Consider the following 24,840-nt stretch of genomic DNA (forward strand, 5'->3'; position numbering starts at 1 on the left):
TTGTGTAGGGCACAAGGACGTATTTTTTGTAGCTGCGTTTGCTCAGTAAATTTTATGCTATGTAAGTGTTATGATAGCTGCTAGGTGATTGCTTAGGCTTAAAGCTCGGAGTAGCAGCAAAGATGTTGTCAAAATAAGTACCAATTTTAATTTCACAACTCGAACAATTTATCTAAGAACTGTTGCTAAAAGGAATCGAGGTATTTCAGTGCTGATCTATCGATTGGCAGTTTTAATGCTAGCATCATGGGGTAAATAGCATGAACCCAAACTATAATTGATTGTTAACTGTTTTTCTTTCATTTGATGACTCAATCCAATTTTTACTTGATTTCATTTTGACTTAAGACCTTACATTTTTGCCTCTACAAACCATGGTCCATCCTTTTCGAATCGCAATCCATCAACAATAGCTATTCTTTCTCAAACTATTTGCAAATATCATTATCAGCATTGATATTTCAGATATACTAGAAGCTATAAATGTTTTAGCTACTGATCAAGTAAGAGCAAGCCATGTTCTTAAAGCGCTGTTTTGATCCTTCTTATTCACTTGATACAGTGTTGGAATATTGGTCAAAGTAGATATTTCTGTAGACTGTATATCAAACAACTAAAAGATAGTGCGGGAAAATAACCGACCCGAGTATATCAAACAGTAGGCCAGGTTCTTGTCTGAATTGGTGATCGGTATTGGCAGGTGACCCGATATAAAGAAACTTCAAATGTCTCTGTACTAATAGCAATGAAAGATTCACTTGAAGTTAATAATACTTTGCTAGCAAAAATATACAATTAAATATAACAAGACCATCAGTTCTACGTATAAGTAATAATAATTGTTAATATTTTATTTTACTATTTATGTAGGGCCCCTCTGTTACGTCATGAAATTTTCTTCTTCTTTGTCAAACATATACTTGGTTCCAAATCAGGAATGAGGATTTCGGATCGAAAAAGAAATTAGCCATAGACACGTCCAATCTGCGTCTAAGATATTTGTTAGACTAGACAAAACATGAAAACATGGCTCATGCACTATGTAGACAATTTAGAAACTGTCCGTTGATATGATAGTCAACATTCGTTGATATTAGTCGAAAGAGGCTTTATGGAAATTGAAGCCCGTAAAGAGTGACGAATTTGCTTCAACTTGTCAAGGAAGTGCTTTTTCAAACAAAAGACAGTAATTGCAATTATGTTAACCTTTGCTCTAGATTCTGACGAATGTGTAACAGACACACATAATTGCCAACGCAACACAACGTGCGTGAATACCATTGGCTCATTTCAATGTCAATGTCTTGAAGGATATACAGGTGATGGGAAATATTGTACAGATATTGACGAATGTAAGGACAATTTTACTTGTAGTGAAAATGCTACTTGTGTCAATAGAATCGCCTCTTTTCAATGTGAGTGCAAAGGAGGTTTCACTGGCAATGGTAACACTTGCCTCGACATAGATGAATGCACTTATCGAAACAGCTGCCATAACAATGCCAGTTGTAGTAATACGGCTGGATCATATCAATGCTTTTGTCTTGATGGCTATACTGGTGACGGGAAAATTTGCAATGATATTGATGAATGTATTATTAATGCTCACAACTGCAATCTGAATGCCCACTGCAGAAATACAATCGGGCGTTACAGTTGTTCGTGTTTTGAAGGCTTTTTTGGCGATGGTCTTTCTTGCAAAGATGTAGATGAGTGCACGACTGGTGCAAGCAGCTGTCACTCTAATGCTACCTGTGAAAACACACAAGGTTTCTATGCTTGTTCGTGCAGAAATGGATTCCGTGGTAATGGAACAAGTTGTGTTGATATTGATGAATGCTCTGATTCTAGCAATAAGTGTAGTGAACACGCAGTTTGTAAAAACTCGCTTGGCTCTTTTAATTGCTTCTGCAACAGTGGGTATTCGGGAGATGGAAATGTTTGCATTGATATAGATGAATGCTCTCAAAGTAGTCATACTTGTCATCCAAATGCAGTTTGCCACAACAACCAAGGCTCATTCTCCTGTCAATGTAAACAGGGCTATACTGGAGAAGGCGAAGTTTGTAGCGATGTGAATGAATGTGAGCTACACATTGCTACTTGTTCTGCTAATGCAGATTGCTACAATGAACAAGGAAATTTTACCTGTTCATGTAAATACGGTTATACAGGAAATGGTTTAATTTGCAATGATATTGATGAATGTGTAATAGGCACGAATAATTGTCACAGCCATGCAGTGTGCCTTAACACTGCAGGGTCATTTACATGCCATTGCGATGAAGGGTATGTTGGTGATGGCCTGAGCTGTTCCGACCAAGACGAGTGCAAAGTTGGCAGTCATCTATGTCATCTTTATGCAAATTGTACAAACACAGCTGGGTCGTATTTTTGCAATTGCTCTTCAGGTTTTGCGGGAAATGGAACAGAATGTTTTGATACCAATGAATGTTATATGTCAGTTCACAACTGTAACCCACATGCCATTTGTCAAAATACATATGGGAGCTATTCATGCTTTTGTTCTGTTGGTTACAATGGGAACGGTTTGAATTGCACCGATATCAATGAATGCAAAGAGGTGTCACATAACTGTCAAAATAACAGTAACTGTTTTAATACGCAAGGCTCGTTCTACTGTCAGTGTAAGCCAGGCTTCACTGGGGATGGTATTCGGTGTAACGATATTGACGAATGCTATTTAGACAAACATAGCTGTGATGTTAATGCATCATGCAAAAATACACAAGGCTCGTACCAGTGTCATTGCAACGATGGCTTTTTAGGGAATGGTCTCATTTGTGCTGATTATGATGAATGCAAGAAAGGGACACACGTATGTCACAGTAGTGCAAACTGTTCCAATACCATTGGCTCCTATGATTGTATTTGCACTTCAGGGTATACCGGAAACGGTGTTAACTGCTCAGATATAGATGAGTGTGCAAATGAATTGCATAGCTGCAGTGAGCATGCAGTTTGCATCAACACACCAGCAGCATATATATGCAATTGTAAGGCGGGCTTTAAAGGTAATGGCTATGCTTGTACTGATAAGGACGAATGCCTTGATAACTCGCACAATTGCGATTTTCATGCCAATTGCTCTAATGTACAAGGAGGTTTCACATGCAAATGTTTTCTCGGCTATACTGGCAATGGTACTCACTGCTTTGACTTCGACGAATGCACTACCAATGCGCACTTGTGCCACTCTGAGGCTGTCTGTATGAATACTGAAGCCTCCTATTATTGCAATTGTAGAAATGGTTTTATTGGGGATGGATACGACTGTTTTGATGTTAACGAGTGTCATTCTTATAGCCACAACTGTCACATTAATGCATATTGCCTTAACAGCAAAGGATCGTTTGAGTGTTTATGTAACAAGGGATTTGAAGGCAATGGAACAAATTGCAATGATGTTAATGAGTGTGAGAACAGTGCACATATGTGTCATTATAATGCAAGTTGCATAAATAAAAATGGTTCATACGTTTGCAAATGCATGGAAGGGTTGTCTGGTGACGGAAAATGGTGCACTGACATCAATGAATGCCTTTTGGGAGCTCATTATTGCCATAGCCGAGCATTTTGTACAAACAATCATGGGTCTTTTCAATGTACTTGCTTAGCAGGGTTTCACGGTGATGGCATCCATTGTAAAGATATTGATGAATGTAAACGAGAGCCATATCCTTGTAGCATTAATGCTTCATGCAAGAATGCAAATGGCACATATAGCTGCCAATGCAACCAAGGCTATAGTGGCAACGGTACAGAGTGCAAAGGTATGAGATACCAATACCATCAAGTTCGCATTATTAGTTTGCATTGAATGTCGAGAAATGTAGTTGAAAAAGTGGAATTTCACTTGGAGAAGATGGAGAATATAGGGAAGAAAATTTATATCTCCTTTTCTCATAGTTAGGTCAGAAAGTATTTGATACTGCATTTTGTTTCTTATTTACGTTTGCCTCTTTAAAAAATAAAAGTTTTTTGATTCATACAGAAATTGAAATTGAAACAAAAGACTTGTTATGACACCTAAGGTACATCCAATCGATCTTTACGCCCCTAAAGTGAGAATAGACTCGAGGTCATCTTGTTCACACTATAAAAAACAAAGTAAACTAACCTTTACAGTACAAAAACACACCAAAACAATAAATCCAGTGGGAGCCTTGCTTTTATTTGATATTTTCATAAACCATTTAGCTGCCTTAATGCATAACATGGTAGCAGCCATGATAATTTGGTTTGTTATTATATTTCTTATCGGACTGCCATATAGGAGAAGATTGCACAAGGCTGCTGTCTCTGTAACTTTAGTAATCTGGGTAGGGATTGAGAGCTAACCAAAAATTTCAAACCTTTTAAACCGTCCAAGGTAAAAGGACCTAAGGAGACACCTGAGCAGCAGTGCAGCTACCATGTTTGCTGTTAAGTTACGCCACGCTACACTACTCCACGCTACGCTACGCCATGCTACCCCACGCTACCCCCACGCTACCCTACGCTACCCCACGCTACCCAACGCTACCCCACGCTACCCCACGCTACCCTACGCTACCCCACGCTACCCTACGCTACCCCACGCTACCCTATGCTACCCCCACGTTACCCCACGTACTTGAGTTAAAGGATTATCACTCAATGGCTTTTCTGGATTTTTAGTAAAATGTTGTCTTGTTCGAGAACAAGCATAGACCATGATTGAGGAAAATGTGGCCAGTTTCAGTAAGAATATTGTACACGATTAAGAGCAAAATGTTGATCAGATGAATAAAAGAATTGACTGCTTGTAATAGCAAATTCTGACAAGTTAAGTAAAAAGATAGAATGTGTGTGATAAAAAGGTTCTGACCACTTGATTAAGAAAATAGATTACGTGTTACAAACAAAATGCTGACCAGTTGAGTAAGAAGATGGATGCTTGTAAAAAAACTTACCAGTTAAGTAAGAAAATAGAATACGAGTAAGAGCAAAATGCTGACCAGTTGAGTCAGAAGATTGGATGCTTGTAAGAAAAAAATGCTGACCAGTTGAGTAAGGAAATAGAATACAAGTAAGAAAGAAATGCTGACCAGTTGAGTCAGAAGATTGGATGCTTGTAAGAAAAAAATGCTGACCAGTTGAGTAAGTAAATAGAATACAAGTAAAAAAAAAGCTGACCATTTGAGTAAGAAGATTGGATGCTTGTTAGAAAAAAATGCTGACCAGTTAAGTAAAAAAATGGAATACGAGTAAGAAGAAATGCTTACAAGTTGATTTAGAAGATAGAATACGAAAAAGATCAAAATGTTGAGTAAACGTTAAAAAAATTGCTAATGCTAAAAAACTGATTTCAATGTTTTTCTAATGCTAAAATGTTTTTTACACTATGCAATTTCTTATTGGTTTTAAAAATGTTTGCTGATGATGTCAATGAAACAAGTTGATATTACGTTTCTTGATTACTGCAAAGAAGACAATACTACGTAAAAGATTAAAATACATCTATAGATTGCACAAACAGCACAAAAATGTTTTCTTTATTTGATAGAAACTCTAAATGTTGAAGATACACAGCATTTATTCCGAATATTTTGAAGCCAATCAAAATATTCTTATTGTTGAATTCATAAGTTTTATTGAAGTAAGTTCGTGCATTCACACAGCACCAAATTATTCCAAGAATAAGATAATTTTGTATATTCCTAATTGTAAAAGCTAAACTGAAGAATCTAATTACATTTGTTGCAATAATGCCGCTCTTTTGGTTAAAAAAATCTGATTTACCGTGAGATAGAATTTAGGAAAGTCAACAAATATGTGTTTTCCTCCCCCGCTTCCTGCAAATGTTAATAATTGGAGACCGGGTTGCTAACAGGAATTTTTGTCTCTTAGAGAAGAATCTTATGATGAATTATTTTCACTATACCTGAACTTTTTAGATGTAGATGAATGTGCTACTGGATCGCACAATTGTGCCAACGAATCGACATGTTACAATCAATATGGCTCTTATGGTTGCACTTGCATTAGTGGATATACAGGAGACGGATTCAATTGCACAGGTATACACAGAAGTTTTTAATAGCTAACGAAAAAGGAATTGGATCTAAAAAGAATAAAAATAACTAACTAATACTTCTGGCTGATCTTGTTTGATTATTGAATGCAAATTTGAAGATGATAATAAAAATATAAACATCAATCTCAAGCAGTCAGGCACGAAGAAGCAAAATGATTTCCATTTTTCCTTACAGACCTCGATGAATGCAGTCAAAACGAGAACAATTGTCACGAGCATGCGCATTGCCTGAATAACCCAGGATCTTATGTATGCGAATGTAAACATGGATATAATGGAACAGGCACAATCTGTGAAGGTAACCTTTTGATATCCTGTACATTATCCGAATAACAGCAAATAATTCCCCGCCTGCACTACTCAATGGCTCTTTGAAAAAGAATCATGTTTTAAATCTTATTATAGCCATACCCAAACCAGCTTGCATTTGCAGGGTACGACGTCAAACTGACTCCACGTGATCATATTCATTTAAGTGTTACAAAATTTCTTAGTAAAAAGCAGATAGTTAAAAAGAGCGCAAGAGCTGTACGACTAAGCTGTGAGCATGATTGCCAGTTGAGAATCCATTTGTAATAGAGACAAAATGTATTTATGAATAGCTTGCATTGTTTATGCGAAATTTTGCAGAATGTTCTCTTTCTACAAAAGTTGATCGAACGAAACTTGATTGAAAAGAGCCGTCATTCTCGGCTGAAATGATCATATTTCCAAATCCAACTCTTGTATATTGTATTGAAGTAGGTTAACAGAGAAAGCTTGTGTCTGTAAACACACTGGAAAAATATAATTTTCAACATATAATCAATCTACGATCCCAACTACGGTTTTCAGCAACACCTTTAGAGACTCTATTAAATATGCTCTAATACCTTCACATCGAATTTAATTAAACGTCAAGCAATTGTGAAGTATTAAAGAATTATCACAAGATGTTTCTTAGTTTCCTCCATCTCTGTCATTTCGAAAAAAGCTTGATCACAGATTCTGATTGTTTTCTGTTCCCATTTTGCTACAGAACATGCCACTTTTCATAAATGAATTTGGAAATGATAAATAGTTCAGATTTGTCCACTTATCGTGAAAGGGTGTCAATCCTATTTTGCTTCTAACTTTAAGATATGGATGAATGTCTTCTTGGAAACCACAAATGCCATCCTCAAGGGAAATGCAGCAATATGGCTGGTTCTTATAACTGTAGCTGTTTAAGTGGGTTTCAAGGCAATGGATTTGAATGCAAGGATGTCGATGAATGCCTGGCAGGCATACATAGTTGTGATGCGAATGCCAACTGTCTTAATGCTATAGGTACTTATAACTGCACTTGCGAAAATGGCTACGTGGGTAGTGGGCTCAGTTGCCGTGATTTAAATGAATGTGCTGATGTGCTGCACAACTGTCATAGTAATGCATTGTGCACCAATTTTCCTGGTAATTTTAGTTGCACGTGTTTGTCTGGGTTTACAGGCAAAGGGACTGATTGCGTTGATATTGATGAATGTGACACAAAGCATCACTTATGTCACCAGAATGCAACTTGTCAGAATGCTATTGGCTCATACAATTGCAGTTGTGTTACTGGCTTTTCTGGTAACGGTACATATTGCTATGATAATAATGAATGCAATAAAGCTACCCATGCATGTCACTCGCAAGCTACTTGTGCAAACACTGTGGGCTCATACCTTTGCAGCTGCATTAATGGCTTTAGCGGTAATGGCACTTTTTGTCGTGATGTTAACGAATGCCGTGATGGTGTGCATAGATGCCATGCTGATGCAGTTTGCATCAATACGCCAGGCTCATACAAATGCACCTGTATGAAAGGATTTGAGGGTAACGGGTATGTATGTGGTGATATTAACGAGTGCCAAAGCGAAAACAATTGCAGTGACCAAGGACAGTGCTCTAATACTAAAGGAAGTTACTCTTGTAGTTGCAACGATGGTTACCTTGGAGATGGAATAATCTGCAATGATACAAATGAGTGTGAGTTTGGCTTGCATAATTGCAGCAGTAGAGCATCTTGTAAAAACAACGAAGGATGGTACACATGTGCTTGCCTTAACGGCTTTACAGGTGATGGATTAACGTGTATCGATGTAGACGAGTGTCGTGAACAGCTCCATTCATGTCATATCAATGCGTCTTGTTTGAATACTGTTGGATCGTTTGCATGTTCTTGCAAGAACGGTTTTCAGGGAACTGGAGCATCTTGTGAGGATGTAAATGAATGCAAAATCCATCTTAATAATTGTAGTAGTCAGTCTACATGCAAAAACACGATGGGCTCCTATGCATGCACATGCAAGCTAGGATATACTGGAAATGGTTTCTCTTGTAGTGACATTGACGAATGTTCCCTTCGCCTTCATTCCTGTCATGTCAAGGCTCACTGTTTGAATACAGATGGTAGCTTCTCGTGTGTTTGTTTAGAAGGCTACTTTGGAAATGGATCGCAGTGTTATGATGTGGAAGAGTGCAAACTACAAACGCATAATTGCTCTAGATATGGGCAGTGCTTAAACAGTCCCGGAGGTTACTCTTGCACTTGTAATCGTGGATTTACAGGGACGGGATTTGAGTGTATAGATCGTGATGAATGTCTTGATTCTATTCATAATTGTGACTTGCTTGCAAGCTGTATTAATTCAGTTGGCTCCTACACCTGCAAATGCAAGTCTGGGTTTACTGGGAATGGAAACGTATGCTCAGGTTAGATCTCAAACCGTTTTCCACCCCATGAAACATAAAAAGAGATTTTCAATATTGCTTCGATATTGCAATCAATTTTGATTAGTTAAAATCTCATCAAAAAATACACAAATTTGAGTCAGGGTAAATGAAAAACACAAATATCAAGCGGTTATATTTACATAAAATTTTAGTTGAACGACAGAGCTCTTTACAAAATACTATTTCAAAAAATATTTTGTTTATCTCTTCAACAAAACACTTAAGCCTTTGTTAATCTTTTCCTATTCAAATATCGTATCCACTTTCTAGGAATGTGCATTATGGTCTTTACATTTACATCTAAATATTTATGAATCCATACACAGTCAACTGTAATACATTAGATAATGATTTTTTTACTGAATTCAGTGAAGATATAACTACAGTGTTCAGTTATTTCTATCAACATAGATATAGATGAATGTGCAGTTGGGCTGCATAACTGTCACAACAATGCTGCTTGTCAGAACTTGGATGGAAATTTTTCATGCAGTTGCATAATGGGATACAGTGGAGATGGCGTGAATTGTTCTGGTACGCAGAGGGTCGTAAAAATATGAATATTTAAAAATACATCTTTACTTAGTTTGCTATCACACTCATAGCTGAACACATGTGTACTGCTTTATTAGCTGTTCATCTTCGTAGGCATGTTTGTTTGTTGTTAATGACCATGCCTCCATTACCTAGACTAACAAGTAGAGCTGGGTATTTTGGGGCTATATCCATACATTACAATGATGTTTGCATTTCCCGTCATGCTTTGCTTTTTTATTCACTATTCATTACTATGTTATAGAATATTCTATTGGAAATATGTATTTTTTTAAATTTGAAATGAAGCTAAATGACTTTGCGAAAATTTTCAGAAGAAGGTTAAAGAAAAAGGTGAGATTTTAAGCATCAGAATTTTTTTCTCAGTTTGATGTAAGATTTACCAAATATAAAAGCTGAATTTTGGATCATATCAATTTTTAAAGAAATTTATCATATCTTTGTGCTATGGGTTGTTACAACAATATATTGAAGACTATACTGCTAAATGTTCCTTGTCCTTAGGCATTGCAGGACTTGTTAATGCAAGACTTTCTACACTACCTGGTTGACCTATTGTAAAAGATAGAATATGTGCTGGCATATAGTTGCAGAGGAAAAACACAAAAATAAGTTGTATGAAAAAACTGTTATATGAATTTTTACTCTTGTATTCCTTCTCCCTCTTTGCAGATATTGACGAGTGCTTTGGTGGAAAGAACATTTGCCATGCAGATGGTTTATGTGAAAATTCACAAGGGTCATTTTTATGTTCTTGCAAGCCTGGTTTCACTGGCAACGGAACTTTTTGTCAAGGTAACTGAGTTACTTAGATTCTCGTAGTTGATCCTCTTGAATACTGTTTAATACTGTTTTAATTGACGCTCTCTTCAGGATATCAAGCACATAAACTTTAGGTATACAGTTGGATATCTATTAACAGACGTCACTGAGTAAAATACTGCACAGCAACAAACCTCTAAACAACGAGAAAAACCTTTCTACAATGGACAACCCCTCCCTCCCTACAACAGAAATATCCCTACAACGGAAACTTCCCTAAAATGAAAGCCTCCCTATAAAGGAAGCCTCCTTACAACGGAAACCTCCCGACAACGGAAAATTTCCCACAACAGACTCCCTCCTGCACCGACAGTACTATTGGTCTCACCGATATCTGATAGATTTAAGTAATACTGTATTTTTTCATTCATTTTTAATTACATACTTCATCACATAGCAATTTAAATGCATCTTTTAATCAAAGTTCAGCCTCCAATGCACTAAGTATTTGCATCCTGAAGATTCACAATGTCAGGGTTAATGATTATCTCCAGATATGCCAAACCGTGCTATTTGGGAGTTAAAACCCTTTTTGAGAACTATAGATTTGTTAACGATGCAAAACGTTAAACGAAAACACTTTCCAGATTTGGCTTATCAAATTTTGATTAGGTTTTTTTGTTGAGCAAGTAACTATTTTTGTCATCAGATATTGATGAATGTGCAGAGAATATAAATTCATGTCATGCTGACGCAGTATGTGATAATCAATATGGATCTTTTTCCTGCTTCTGCAAAGGTGGATATTCAGGCAATGGATCATCTTGCAAAGGTGAAATGATCTTTTGTAGTAACTTTGCTATGACATTTATGCTTAAGCATTTTATTATGAGGCTTTGCATGGTTAGCTACGGTAATAAACCTTTGACTTTTGTCTTAAAAGCATCGAATTGTGGAGTACATGGAAAAGAGAAGCATGAAATGCCATACATATGATGATAATTTTTGTAGGTACAAATATTTTAAAACATTAAATATTTGATAAAAATAAACAGGGTTGATGAAAACGCAAAAAGATATCATCTTCAAAATTAGAAAAAAAACCTATATGTTGGTATTTTTTTCCTGTCACTTACACCCAACAATTCTGAAAGCTAAATCATGGCATATATTTATCATGATGAAAAGAAAAAGATACAATTCCAAAATAAACAGATGTTATTTTTTTAATAAGGTAAACTAATTCCCATGTAAGGGTCTGATTGGTCAGAAGCAAAGAACCAATCTATTGCACCATCTTTCCTCCCACATTGATTTCGATCTGCATCTGCATATATTTTGTTCTGGTTATTTTTGCATTTCCCCCTTTTCTGCTCTACCTTAAAATAATTAAACATTTTCGAAAAAAAGAAATATTTTTTTCATTCACTTATTAAAAATTCAATCTTTCTCTAGTAAATGTATTCAAAAACCACTATTTAAAATCACTATTAAATTTTTTGCTGCACTTGATTTCGGTTAAATTTTTTGCGTCTAGATATCTTTCGTTTTTACAGATATTGACGAATGCAAAAACAGATCTCACTTTTGTCATATCGACAGCACTTGCACAAATACCAAGGGATCGTTTCTATGCATGTGTGACACTGGGTATACCGGAAATGGGTCATACTGCCAAGGCAGGTGCTTATATTGCAGGCCTGGTCTGATGGATAACAATGGCAGCGATTCCGATTAGTCATAGCAACAAATATATGCTTGACTTGTTCTGATTTTTGTATCAATATGATTGTTTACCATATTCGAGTTAAGCAACAGTTATGAGTTAAACACATATTAGGGCCTACAACAGACTATATTAGGGCAAACTTACGACACCCGGGCCACATCCGGCCCTTTGCCCTTTCTATTTGTCCCTCAATAGTGTGTAGTCAAACAAAACAATAATGAAAAAATATAATAAAATTTGTTCTATTTTGAAAATACCTTTCCACTTTAACTACATCAAAATTTAAAATATTTATTTAAATGTTGACGTATTGTCTATATATTTATAGTAGCCAGTAATAGCTGAAATATGGTAAAATTTATTGTTTCCTTTCATTGGGAGAAAATAAACACGGTGCAGAAAAATTCATCGTTGTTTAGGCTTTCCACCAAGGTTCAGATTTATCAAGCGGCCCCTTTAAAAATTAATTGTCCACCCTTGGCCTACAGATTAAACTTAGGTTATTCAATGTCTGCGATGCAAGCCTGTTTTAAGATTCTTTTGTTTAAATCTTCAATTCTTAGAAACTATTTACAACAAAGAGTAAGCACTTGACTCTATTCAGTGGCTTCCTAGAGTTTTATAAATCAATTGAACACCAAAAGCTTTATACAGTGCCGTATGCAAAAACAGAAGTGTGGATAGCAATATTTCTATAATCTATCTAAGATCAATAAAAAAGCTAAAGTCATTGTCTTCACATCTACAAGTTATGAGTATCAAATTTTAGTTAGAATTGCCTACACTTCGACATATATTTTTAAAATGCTGATTGGAATCATTTCGTGTAACTATTTCCCTCTACCTTCCTCAACAGATATAAATGAATGCACAAACGGTTTGCATCACTGCAACGAAAAGTCTGTTTGTCACAATGCAAAAGGCTCTTTCTCATGCACATGTATGCAAGGGTATTCTGGCGATGGAAAAGAATGCAATGGTGAGCTATATTATTGATTCAGTTACGTTATCAAGGTATCAGGTCTGATGCACCTCGCAGGGATGTTCATTTCGTGACTGTTGTCATAAGCAATTAGAAAATTCATAGATAATTAATGAGCTTTTCTAGAAATTAACATGAAAGTAGAAAAGTGCATGGGCCTTTGAATTAAACTTTATATAAGCCTCCAAAGTTTGCGTGATTTAAAATAACTACTTGAGAAAATGAAACAAATCTTTTAAGAGTATTAAAGGATAAAAATCTACGTATTCTAGAAAAAATTTCAAGACCAATTTAATTTGCTTAAATCCGCTTAAAGAGTAAAATTTTATTGAATTTATGATAACAAAGATAAGTTACATCATAATCTGTTGCCTATTTGCTTTAAATAATCTATTTCTTTATCCGTTGATCTTCTTAAAAAGTAAAGCTAATGGACAAACAGACTTGATGATGAAAAATTATTGCTTTAAGTTGGTTGCTACATACTTGAATTAAACTTTGCAAGAAGATTTTTCACATCTTATGAGGAACAAATGATGTATGAGCTAAATAAGTTAGCTTGAAATAATACCAGCACTTTTCCGCACATATTTCTGTCCTTAGCATGTCCATCAAAATCCTCCATTACTCGATGAAACTGAGATTATCTAATCTGCATTTCTAATAGCTATTTGGTAGTTTCTATTATTTAATAGTTAATGTTATTAAATGGAAACTGCAATTTTTGTTACATGTTAAGTTATTGGTTATTCTATAATTATATATTATTTTTGTTAATAGCAAGTAACTCCTTTATGAATTAAATCTTCAGTTGTTAAAGATCTTCCTCTATTTGTAATCCTCCATTGCCTCTTTAAATGAGATTTTGATGGAAAAAATATCTCCAATGGAACTTTTGTTTTCGTTTTTACGACATTAAAGTAGTAAAAAAATTATCTTTGATTTGATTGTTCGTTTTTTTCAAATATTACTTTGCTTTTAAAAGCGATTTTGCAGCGGTTGACACGTGGAAGGACAATGCAAAATTTCTCAAAGCTATTTCTTGTAATATTGTATATATTGCAGTCATATCTTTCCATGAAAACAAATTTAGATTGCTGAAATCTAGAATTTTTTTACAGATATCGATGAATGCGCAATTGGCTTGCACTCTTGCAACGAGTTTGCACATTGCAGCAATCTAAACGGATCTTTCTTGTGTCATTGTCGAAATGGTTATACAGGATCTGGAATTTCATGTTTAGGTCAATACCTAACTGTTAGTTTTTTTCAATCTAGCTGTTTACAAAACAGCTCACTCCGATTGTCTTTTCCTTTCTTAATTCAAAATATCTCTGCTATTTTACAACGCGTTATAGAAATTTTTGCTTGCGTGAAGCATCTTTGCGTAGTGTCGTAAAAAATTTGTCATTCGTGATAGAAAGGGAAGACTTATCGTGCTTGATAATTTTTTTATCATTCGAGATACTTTGTTTGCTGAGTGCAGTGACGAATGTTTTTTTCTTAAGACTGGGAATTTCTTTCCTGTGCGCCTAGTATTGAATGTTAAATTAATCTTAAACTAGATTCGGTCATTTTTACCAACATATTTTCTTCAATTCAAAAGTCAGTTCGTATTTTTTAGAAGTGCATGTATTGTATCAGTATTTTGTCAACCAACAATCTTCATATATATATTTTATCCCAATGAATATAAAGAACAACGCAATCAACATTAAATTTCTATATAATTTTCCCGTGACTGCTAGCATTGAAAATTGAATGTTGTAGCTTTAAATGAAACAAAAATTTGCTACAGATTAATGTTGTATTTTACACCCGCATTGAAGTAGTTCTTCTTTTTAATATCAAATTAGTTACATGCTTTGGAAATTTCATATTCTTCGACCTATCAAATTTCTAATTTTTTGTCTTTAACGCTACTTTGGATATTTTGTGATTGCTTCTTTCTTCTACTTTTACTTTTTTTCTTCAGATCTAGATGAATGTTTACAAAGAACACATACTTGTGATTCAAATGCCATATGTTTGAATAAGATAGGCTCCTTTCGATGTACATGCAGAGCTGGCTATGCAGGAGATGGGAGAAGCTGCGTCGGTAAAGCTGAGCAATTTCGCTGCAATGACATTTCGACCATGCGTGTGACTTGACCCTGCTAAATCAGTCACTAATCTTAGTGAAACACGTCAAATCATTTCGATTCCTTAAACTTTTTGCCTCTATTCTTCTTCAGACCGACCTATTAGATAGTGCTTCCATACTTTGTGTAGGCCTATACATTGCTATCTCTGTTGCAAAGCAAAGCATGACGGTAAAGGTATAACCATTGTCCGATTAGGCTTCAAGGTTCAGAAACGAACACATTTGTCCACCCCTTTTTATACCTCCTCCACTCATCAATCAGACCCAATATTGATAAAAAAATATTAAAATTTTTATCAGATACCAATGAATGTCAAGATACTTCTCATGGCTGCCACCTTAATGCATCGTGTAGCAACACAAAAGGGTCATACACTTGCCACTGCGCTGCTGGATTCTCTGGTGATGGAAGATACTGCGCAGGTGGGTTATGATATTTGACAAACCTCTATTTGCATTTCCACTAATTGATATCTGTGTGACAACGACTGCACAAAAAGGAAATGCAAGAAAACGAAATTTTAGTTTTGAAAGTCTAAAAATGAAGTTCGTTACAGTTTGGAGAGCTATACCATAGGATAGGAATTGCTTTTTTCAGTTTTGAATTTGCTGCCCTCTAGGAATGTTATTTTCTTTTCGTTTATCTTTCATATATTCCTCTATGGAAAAGAATACGTTTACATATGAAGATTGCATGAAATACTGAAAACATTCAAGCTAAAGCACTTTTTGATTAAAAGTAACGCGAGTGGAAGAAAGACACGTAGCTATCTTCAGAGGCGGACTGGCAGCAAATCTCTCAGGTTGCTATATACAGAAAAGGGGCCCGTACTACGTATAATGTAAGCAACAGGGGCGTTGTGGCTCCTAGGAAAGGGCCGGGAGAAAATTATCATAAGGGGGCTCACTCTTGTGTTTCATATCTCCAATCACAAACCCAAGTCGCCAAAAATGATATGTATCTGGAAACCATACACCTATGAAATATTAAAAAGATACCAGTTTTTATCATTTTTAATGGTTAATCTGCTATATTTGTTGGGGTGTAGCCCCTTTTCTCTAACCATAGTTACTTTAAGACTGCAAAAAATGAGGAACAAATCCAATGCTGTATGCACAGTTGGTACTAAAAAAATGCAACAGAAGAGCTATTTGCACTGCGAGCGAAGCAAGCAGAAAATTTTCCGGTCACGCCCTTTAAATTAGCTTGAAACACGTTTCAGAATGTTTTTTACAGTCGTTTACCTCGTATTACAAATTTTTAGGCATACTTTGTTGCGTCTGTCCCCTCAATGATTGGCTAATATGAACAATAGGTCTTCCCGCTTTAACGGATAACGGATTACGATGCTTGCTTTGGCTGGCCTAGCTGAGGTAGCATTTGGCGGTAGTGGACGACATTTGAAACTGCGAGCAAAAAGCTTTGGGGAATGGCAAGATGATATTAAATAACTGGACATGAATGATGATAATGGAAGCATTTCCGTTTTGCTGTTAGCATACCTGTCGCACAAACCAAACAGGGAACAAATTTTTTCTACCCACAGCTTCACTACAACGGCCATTTGATTCAAAAGCTCTGGAATCAAAGTTGTCTCTGATTGGTTTAAATCGTTTAATTATCGATCAAGCTCAACGGTGCGTGAATTTCACTCCCGTGACAATTGAGCTGAGCCCAATAGGGGACAGACTGCCTTTAAGAGGACCCCTAGACCTCGAGGCCCTGGACAGTTTGCCCCTCCTTGTCCCCCTCTCGGAAGCCCTGTTCATATTCTACTCATCTCTTTCACAGTTGCCTGTTTGTAAATGTTGACCTCCTCTAATTCTGAACTGTGAACTTGAGTATAAATGTAAGTGAGGCTTTTTCTCACCAAAGATTTTGTTCATATTAGATATTTTCCTGGGTTTTACAAACTCGTTTGAAAGGGGCCCACCGAGAAAATATTTTCTTTCTAAGGATTTTATCTTCATTTCTGTGCCTTTTTTTCTCTTGAACATAGATATCTTTGAAATTAACAGAGTTATTTTCTCGAATTTATCTACGGAGGGCCCGGTTATTATGAAGTTGAGAGGGCCCGGGTTGTGATCGCAACCTAGCATTCCTGCCAGTCCGCCACTGGCTATCTTTCGATCCATCACTGGATATAAAGTTTCAGCTTACATTTGGTCATTATGCAACCTTTATACTCTGAAGAATGTAGGATGCCAAGTGCTTCAGTATCCTATGTTTCCGTATTTCGTGTAATCTTCAAGTTTGCGGAACCAAAAACTACATATAGTAGGTAACGTCTGAGGGTTCTAGAAATCTATTATTGACTCTTTATTCCTCTCTCATTTTTTCCTTGTCTCAATTTCCGTAGTTGCTTATTCTATTTTAATAAATCTGAACCGATCGAAACCGTTTCTTTGCCAAACACTATTTATGGAATTGAAAAGAAATTCACAATGACCTTTCTTGACATGGTTTCTTATGAAATGGTTCACGGGCTCCTTCTAGCTATATATGTTGCTCCAAGGAGTACCACTCTTCTCGACGCATCTTGCTTTCACTGCGTCCTAACCTCTAAAATCCAAGATTGGGTCTGCATAATTACTAAGGAAGAAATATTGCTCGTCTTTCTTCAAAAAGTTTATGACTAAAATTTCTTGTTCATACAGATATTGACGAATGCAAAGGTAGGATGCACAGTTGCCATGCCGACGCAGTTTGTCACAACTCCATTGGCTCATTCATCTGCTCTTGTCGCACTGGTTTTCATGGGAATGGAAGTTTTTGTACAGGTCTGAACAATTGCCTTTTCTTTCGATGTCTTTTATTTTTCTATCAGATGAATAATGTCTGGTAAAGGCATTTCGAGAAACAGTGATAGTATATGAGGTAGTCTAAGTTATAACAAATATGCACTTAGAAAACACTATCAATGTTATACCTATCAATATTCTAAGGTTATGTCCAGTGGCGGCGCCAGCTATTGCAATGTGGTAGGGCAATGGGCGTTGTAAATGAGACAACGCCCCTTTTGCCTCGTCTCAGTAATTTGTACCAGGTTAATTTTCTTTAGGAAATATGAACTACCAATACCTAGCGCTTTCTAATCTGCTTTTAGAAGAAATATGTAGACCATGTTTTGACAAAAGTGTGTGGGGGGTAGTTGCCCTCATACCCCCCTTGGCGCCGCCACTGGCTATGCCTCAGATAAATAGTATAGAACATTGGTTTAAAATTGCTAATAATTGGAAGCTGAATTCGACAGTATTTCTTGACTTGAAAAGGTCTTGCATAGGGTTGATCACACAAAATTGATAGATAAACTGCTAAAATATGGTATCAGCAGAAAAAAGAGAATGGTTCATTTCACTCTTAAGTGGACCAAAGCAGATTTGTTCTGTAAACGGTCAATGGTCAAAGATTGCGGAAGGTTTGTGTGGCATACCTCAGGGATCATTGTTAGGTCTCCTCCTTTTCATCACGTACCTTAATGACTTTGGGGGTTTCTTGAACTTCTCCGGAGCCAAAATATATGCATTTGATACACATACAACAATCGCATCTAATGACATAAAAGGGCTCATACGCATGACCAAGATAGAGCTGTTAAATACCAGCAACTGGTGGAGGGAAAATAAACTAATTGCAAACCCCAAAAAACTGAATTTATGTATATTGGTCATCAAGGTAGATTAAATGAAATTGATGACCTCCCTTCGCTAGAACTCAATGATTCTTGATAAAAACGCGTGGATAGAAACAAGGGTTTAAATGTAAGAACCAATGTGAAGCACCGACAGGAAAGTTAGCAGGTGCTTTGTCATCCGCTTCTATCATCACCTAAAAACGTTCTTCTTCCATCAAAGTTAAGCGGTATATATCACGCTCACTTTGAGAGCAACCTACGGTACGAAAACAAAGTATTTGGCAGCATTTCTAGAGTCGTTACCCTTTAATTATTGCTTTTCTATGCCTTGCTCTTCGAATTGTTTTTCGCTTCCTGAACAGTACTATCACTGTTAACTAACGTTACAATTGATAATCGCTTCCTAATTCATCTTTGTTTCTTGCCTTTTTCTTTCTATCGTTATCAATAAGCTTCTACTTGCTTCATATCATAAGTTCTTCTAGCGGCTTGGCAAATCCATCTGCTTTGCTTAGTGCTTATAATACAGTGGTCAACCAAGATGATGTCTTTGGAGGAGAAAACTGGCAGCTCACTGGCCACATTTCAGTTATTTGGACATTTTCAGCTTGTTTTGTGTGCTCGATTCTTTTAAATTATTGATAACATACAAAGATTCTGTAACTTTAGTACTCAAGAAAACAGTTCTATTAAATTTTTTGCATTTGAAACACGAAGAAGTAGTGCAGAGAGCCAAAGAATCTTAATTAAGAGGAAATGTCTTTCATCAGTAGAATGGGAGATGGAAGATTAATTTCACCATTTTTTTATCTATTGATCATCTATCTATGTCGTAATTGTCCTGCAGATGGAGCTTTGTTTAATGGTAAGATAATTGGTTTCCTGAACATACATTGCTTGATTTCTATTGGCGATTGATGCAAAAAGATTATAATATGTTTAATACGTTAATGAAAGAACATCAAAATCTAAAGATCTTTCATGAAAGTAAATGATACTAACATCAGCTTTTGTCATATAAATGTGTTGTCTCACACCTTTCACGATAAACTGTTTCTTTCAATTCGATAAGATTTTTTACCAGAGGCCTTTGCTTCTTATCTTCCTGTTTTTATTTTCGCGTCAATTGTGAGATCTCTTAGAAGCACCTTTGCCAAAACACCAAACACAATATGCAAGCGCTTGTTGCCCATTTGCCCAGTTCTTGTTGCTTAGTTCTTATGAAAGGTATGTAAGTTAAAAGCAATGCATATATTTTAAATAAACATAAGTTTTTTAACTGACATTCCTCTCGTTGGGCATCTGAAATTCTTCGCATTTGCTATCTTCAGTTTCGTTTTCAAGTTTTGTACAGTCAATAAATTTTCACTCTTCACGTTGTAAAACATCAGACAAATTTTAAGCTAGAAAATAGATCTGTCTTGTTGTTGATCTAGATAGGTCAATCGGATTGTTGATCGAAATAGGCCAATCGAATCAAGCCCGTGAATGTCAAATTAGTGCTGGCTGAAAAGCTTGTTTTTATTAAGCAACTGTCTTTATTTACCTCTATTTTCAAAACATTGTTTTTGCAAACCAGACGAAAGTCAGCTTCAATTCAATTGAATTTATCATTTATTTTTCAATTCATTAATTGCTAACATTGGGGGTTAGGAGTTTTAGAAACCATAATAAATTTAAAGAAAATTTTTTGTTCAAACGTCGTTGCCATCTACTTACTTATGTGTTATTGAATTAGATTCAAAGGTTAGCAGACAAAACCCAATACTGTCTGTATTAGATATCACTGGAAATATTTTGAATTTCTCGAATTGATCTACGTGTGTGTAGGACTCGTAGCATTCATCTACATATGATCAAATTTCTTTGCCTAACATTGTTGCAGATTTATAATCTGAACTTAAATTTGCATAAGTCTTCAGCAATCATCCAATAAATCTATATGTTAGGAGAGATTGAACTTGTTGTGAAAAATTTTCATGTTGGGTTTTGCTTAGAAGATAAAATTACTGGTCATGAGTCATCTATCCGTTAAAATAATAGAGTAATCAATGACTGCCATGATTCAGAACTTGAAATATTTTCATATATTTATTTGAATATGTTTTCTGCCAAAATGGGCACTGGTCCTTTACCACAGATCCGGGATTGTGGACCTTCTTATGAATCTTTTCTATTAGTAAATTTGTTCTTTTGTTTGACTTTGGCAGATAGATTTTCTATTAGTCTTTACTTTCGAAACAGCTTATCGAAGTAACAAGATCCACTGACGGAAATCTAAAAGCAGGTTTACCATGACATAACAATGCTGCGGCGTAAGAATCTCTGGTGGTCTCGAAATGGGGACATGATTTGACATGAATATAATCTTTGCTTTTATCATATATATTTCTCATATATATTGCAGTTTTTTTCCTAAAGGCCAATATTTGAACTAGAAGAAAACTAACGCACCTACCTAATTGATCCCACAATCTATACATGCGGTTATTAGATTTTTAGAAAAATATAATAGGAACTCTTCTTATTCTCTAACCTGAGAGAAACATAATTCTCAATAATCAAAGAATATTAAATTTTCCAGAAAATTCAAAGTTGGTCCTAGTAGTTAAATGAATTCAGCAGTCATTGGCCAACCTGTTGGCTTTGAACTGTTGAAGTTTTGGACTAATGGCCATTTCCATCTTCAGTGACTGATTTTACATAAAGGGAACTTGATTATGATTTGGCTATAATCTAAACTCAAATTTTTGCGCATTTACCCCTTAAAAGAGAAAGGTTGCATTTCTATCAAATTATGGTTATTCATAATTAGGTACGAGAAGAGAACAAAGAAAATGTTAGTTAACCCACCAGATCTATTATTGAAATTGCAAATCGATGATAGACCTCACGTTTCCTTAGTTGCTGCTTCAAAGAGAGGCTGCTTTCCATCCATATATGGACATTTCAGTCTAAAGGGTCCTTCATTTGAGCCAATGCTTTCTTTTTCTACAAATTTTTTTACGAATTTGTTGTATATTCTTATATCTTCGACTAGTGTATTTTTTTATTTTACGGGCTGCATTTTTAGTCAGGACCGGAAGAACATAGACATTTTTATGAACAGAAATTGTAGGTAAATATATAATGACATACTTAATGGTACTGACCTTTATCAATATTTCCCATCTATAAAGCAATAGCATACTTCAAATGTTTTGTTCAAGAGAGGAGAGAGTTATCCACACTATCTTAAACTTTTACGTGAATAACATTGCTACATTTTGCTATAGATACCAATGAATGCTATTTAAAGAATCCATGTGGCCCAAATGCTGTGTGCAATAACACAAAGGGATCATTTAACTGCACATGTTTGGATGGCTTTGAAGGTGACGGCTTTGTATGCAATGGTATGTGGCATTTTGTAAGGAAAACATTGCACCTTCTTGTAGCTCTTGGCTCGAAGATATACTACCGGCTTGGCATAAGAAACAAGAATATTTAATCTTTATCTCTTATTTAAATGGCATGAGTAGTATTAACAGTGTATAGGAACAAACAGTTTTGCTTGATTTTCCACTTGTAATATAATTCAATCATTGAAATATACTGACCATCCAAAGTTACTGAAACTACCTATAAAAAATTTAGGCCTATTCATCTTCTTATATTCTCTAGACCTTTGCTGCATAGAGGAGAATACTGATTCATTCCTTGATCAATTTAAAATCAAGGTTAGATGTGAAATTAAATGTGAAAATGTTGATAGATTTAATGGAAAAACAATTGACTCAAGCAGGCAAACATAGAGTATTTTTAAGGTTTGACTTGTCTTGGAATTTGGTTGTCATAGTAGCCCACTTGTATCTACCAACCTGAAAAAAATTTTTCAAAAGCCGTAGTTGTTATCTAAAGAATTTTTGTTCAAACGTCACCCTAAGTATCTTAATTCTAAGCTGAAGTTTGTGAATTAGGGTCACACCCTTTCGATCACACGATGACTCATTTCTTATCTTGTTTGACGAAAGACTACAACTCAACTCCTCCCTCGTATCATGGTCCCATGATTTGTCCCTATCGTGGAAAGAAATAACGTTAAGAGTTAAATTACAACCAGAAAACTGCCTTAATGGTCTAATCTCATTACAATCGTGAATGGCTGCACCTCTAAATATTGTGAATAAGCTCTGATTATTTCCATAGATATTGATGAATGTCTTACCGGCACACATATGTGCCATCGGCAGTTTGGTATCTGCACCAATTCGGCTGGTTCCCATACATGCACTTGCAGAGCCGGCATGAGCGGAGATGGGAAAAATTGCAAAAGTATTAATCTTTTAAGTTTTTTTAATTACCTTAAAAACTAACTTTGACAAAACTTGCATTTTAATCAACCACATAGAAGGATTTAATTAAAGAGGAGATGTTATAAGGTGCGTGAGAAGCTTTGCTGGAAACAAAGCTTTTTCTAAAGTTGCTTTTCAAGAGCTTGACCAATTACAGTTCCTCGTCTAGTCAAGTCATTTTTGCACAGCTCTCATCTGATTATGTCTTGCAATTTTTTTAGAATTGATCAAATCGTACCGTGTGGTAACTTCTCTCCTTGGCATTCGATGGAATAAAGCATTTCGCAATAAGGCATCAACTGCATTCAAGAACTTGCAGCGGCATTTAGAAGAACAGGTTGACTGACGCATTCATCACTATGAACGTTATTCTTTCTTTTCAGTTTCTACAACAAGGCTCATGTTTTCGGGGACCCTTTTCATCCGTCTCCATAAATAAAAAGAGAATTGCGTCATTTGGCATACATTCTCTCTAAAAAAGCAGATTCTAGAGATTTTTATTACGCTTATAGTGAAGGGTACCACGTTTAAGGAGGGTACTATACAATTTTAATAGAAGTTCGGTAAAAAAATACTGATTTTTGATCGCATATTCTTTTAGTAAAAATATTTATGCAGAATCTGATATTGCTGTTTTAATGTTTTTAATATCTTTTAGGTAAAAAGTGTGTACTATCTGGATACCCTATTTTCATCCATTGAAGTCGTCAGTTTCAGGTGAGCAAACTCTGTTATCTTTATCCAATATAGATAAAAGTATTATTTACCCGGGTGAACGAGCGATACACGTACATTTCTGAGGGTGAAACAGTAGAGAACCTAACAATATATAGATCTTGTTACTGTGAGAAACTATCACCAAAAATAGTTTAAGATAATCTCCTCAAGATTTTGCTGTCAATATGTTCCCTTGCGAAATCTCGCATAGAAATATTTGCCCTATGTATCACATTTTAACGCATGGAAACTAAAACCTCTAGCGTTTTTGTCTGGTTTTGTGTGAATTTGATCCTTGGTTGTTGGAGACATTAATCATTAATCAGAATATTTGACTTTTGACATGTATTTTTGATATACATTTTATCATAGAATTAATTAACAGCTAGCATACAACTGTATTTTCTCACAGATTTGGTTCTGTCCTTGCAACGTTTGATATCAACTTCTATCCAAATGCAACACACCCAAATGCTAAGTTAAAAACCACAATCAGTAGAGGAATCATCGGGACATTAAAAGTGAACCCGGATTATTTAGTCATCAAAGAGCTTGGTGAGGCTTCTTTTAAGAATGAACTTTTGATAAAACATCACGAGACAAACTGGTCAACTCAGAGAAAAGAATTGCATGCTTATCTAAAAGCACGCAAAAGTTTATTAGTGATATCAAATAAAGAATCACATAACGCAACATACTGTTCTTTGTGAGACTTATAAAATAATAGTAGAGTTCTATATAACGTTTTAATTTAATAACCTCACGTGAATCATTGACCCTTGTCTATAAGATCTCCTTTTATAAGCCTTGTAAAACTGTGGTATTGCCATAAACATGAATTCGGTTTTTACATTCAAAGAAAAGCTCGCAGTGGTTATATAGAATGCTGAAAATACAAAGTATGAGCATAGGCCAGCACACGAAAAGATCTAATCTGATTAGAAAAACAAAGAAAATAGCAAAAGCATATCTTGGTGCAGAGGATATTTAGGGCAATCCATTTTCGTGTGCTTTTCTTTGAAAAGGAGTGATCAAATTTTTCCAGCTTCCATCATCAAAATAAACCAAAGTATTGGTAGAATTAGATGAAACATGCAATAAATGATTATTTTTAGCCCAACTGTTTAATTTATTGATATTTAACTAGATATTTCTCTGGATTAAATAG

The 24,840-nt window shown here is 35.5% G+C and overlaps 1 protein-coding gene across 6 annotated transcripts in view; it reads left to right on the top strand.

Annotated features, from left to right (window-relative positions):
• The window catches only part of LOC135686072 (uncharacterized), a 54,805-nt gene that overhangs the window by 11,573 nt on the left and 18,392 nt on the right, over nt 1-24,840 (top strand). For 2 of the 6 annotated variants that reach the window (XM_089108829.1, XM_089108828.1), the window contains exons 11-28: nt 1,218-3,794; nt 5,940-6,062; nt 6,255-6,377; nt 7,199-8,794; nt 9,227-9,349; nt 10,043-10,165; nt 10,842-10,964; nt 11,689-11,811; nt 12,718-12,840; nt 13,965-14,087; nt 14,819-14,941; nt 15,287-15,409; nt 17,645-17,767; nt 21,897-22,016; nt 22,810-22,935; nt 23,177-23,292; nt 23,614-23,672; nt 24,085-24,227. In XM_089108829.1, coding sequence (XP_088964955.1) covers nt 1,218-3,794; nt 5,940-6,062; nt 6,255-6,377; nt 7,199-8,794; nt 9,227-9,349; nt 10,043-10,165; nt 10,842-10,964; nt 11,689-11,811; nt 12,718-12,840; nt 13,965-14,087; nt 14,819-14,941; nt 15,287-15,409; nt 17,645-17,767; nt 21,897-22,016; nt 22,810-22,935; nt 23,177-23,292; nt 23,614-23,672; nt 24,085-24,227 — 6,090 coding nt within the window. The remainder of the gene's footprint in view (nt 1-1,217; nt 3,795-5,939; nt 6,063-6,254; nt 6,378-7,198; nt 8,795-9,226; nt 9,350-10,042; nt 10,166-10,841; nt 10,965-11,688; nt 11,812-12,717; nt 12,841-13,964; nt 14,088-14,818; nt 14,942-15,286; nt 15,410-17,644; nt 17,768-21,896; nt 22,017-22,809; nt 22,936-23,176; nt 23,293-23,613; nt 23,673-24,084; nt 24,228-24,840) is intronic. The other 4 variants (XM_089108831.1, XM_089108833.1, XM_089108830.1 and 1 more) reach the window with 4 other exon arrangements.

Source organism: Rhopilema esculentum, chromosome 6, assembly GCF_057945365.1.
Source record: "Rhopilema esculentum isolate cy_ngs chromosome 6, ASM5794536v1, whole genome shotgun sequence".
NCBI lineage: Eukaryota > Metazoa > Cnidaria > Scyphozoa > Rhizostomeae > Rhizostomatidae > Rhopilema > Rhopilema esculentum.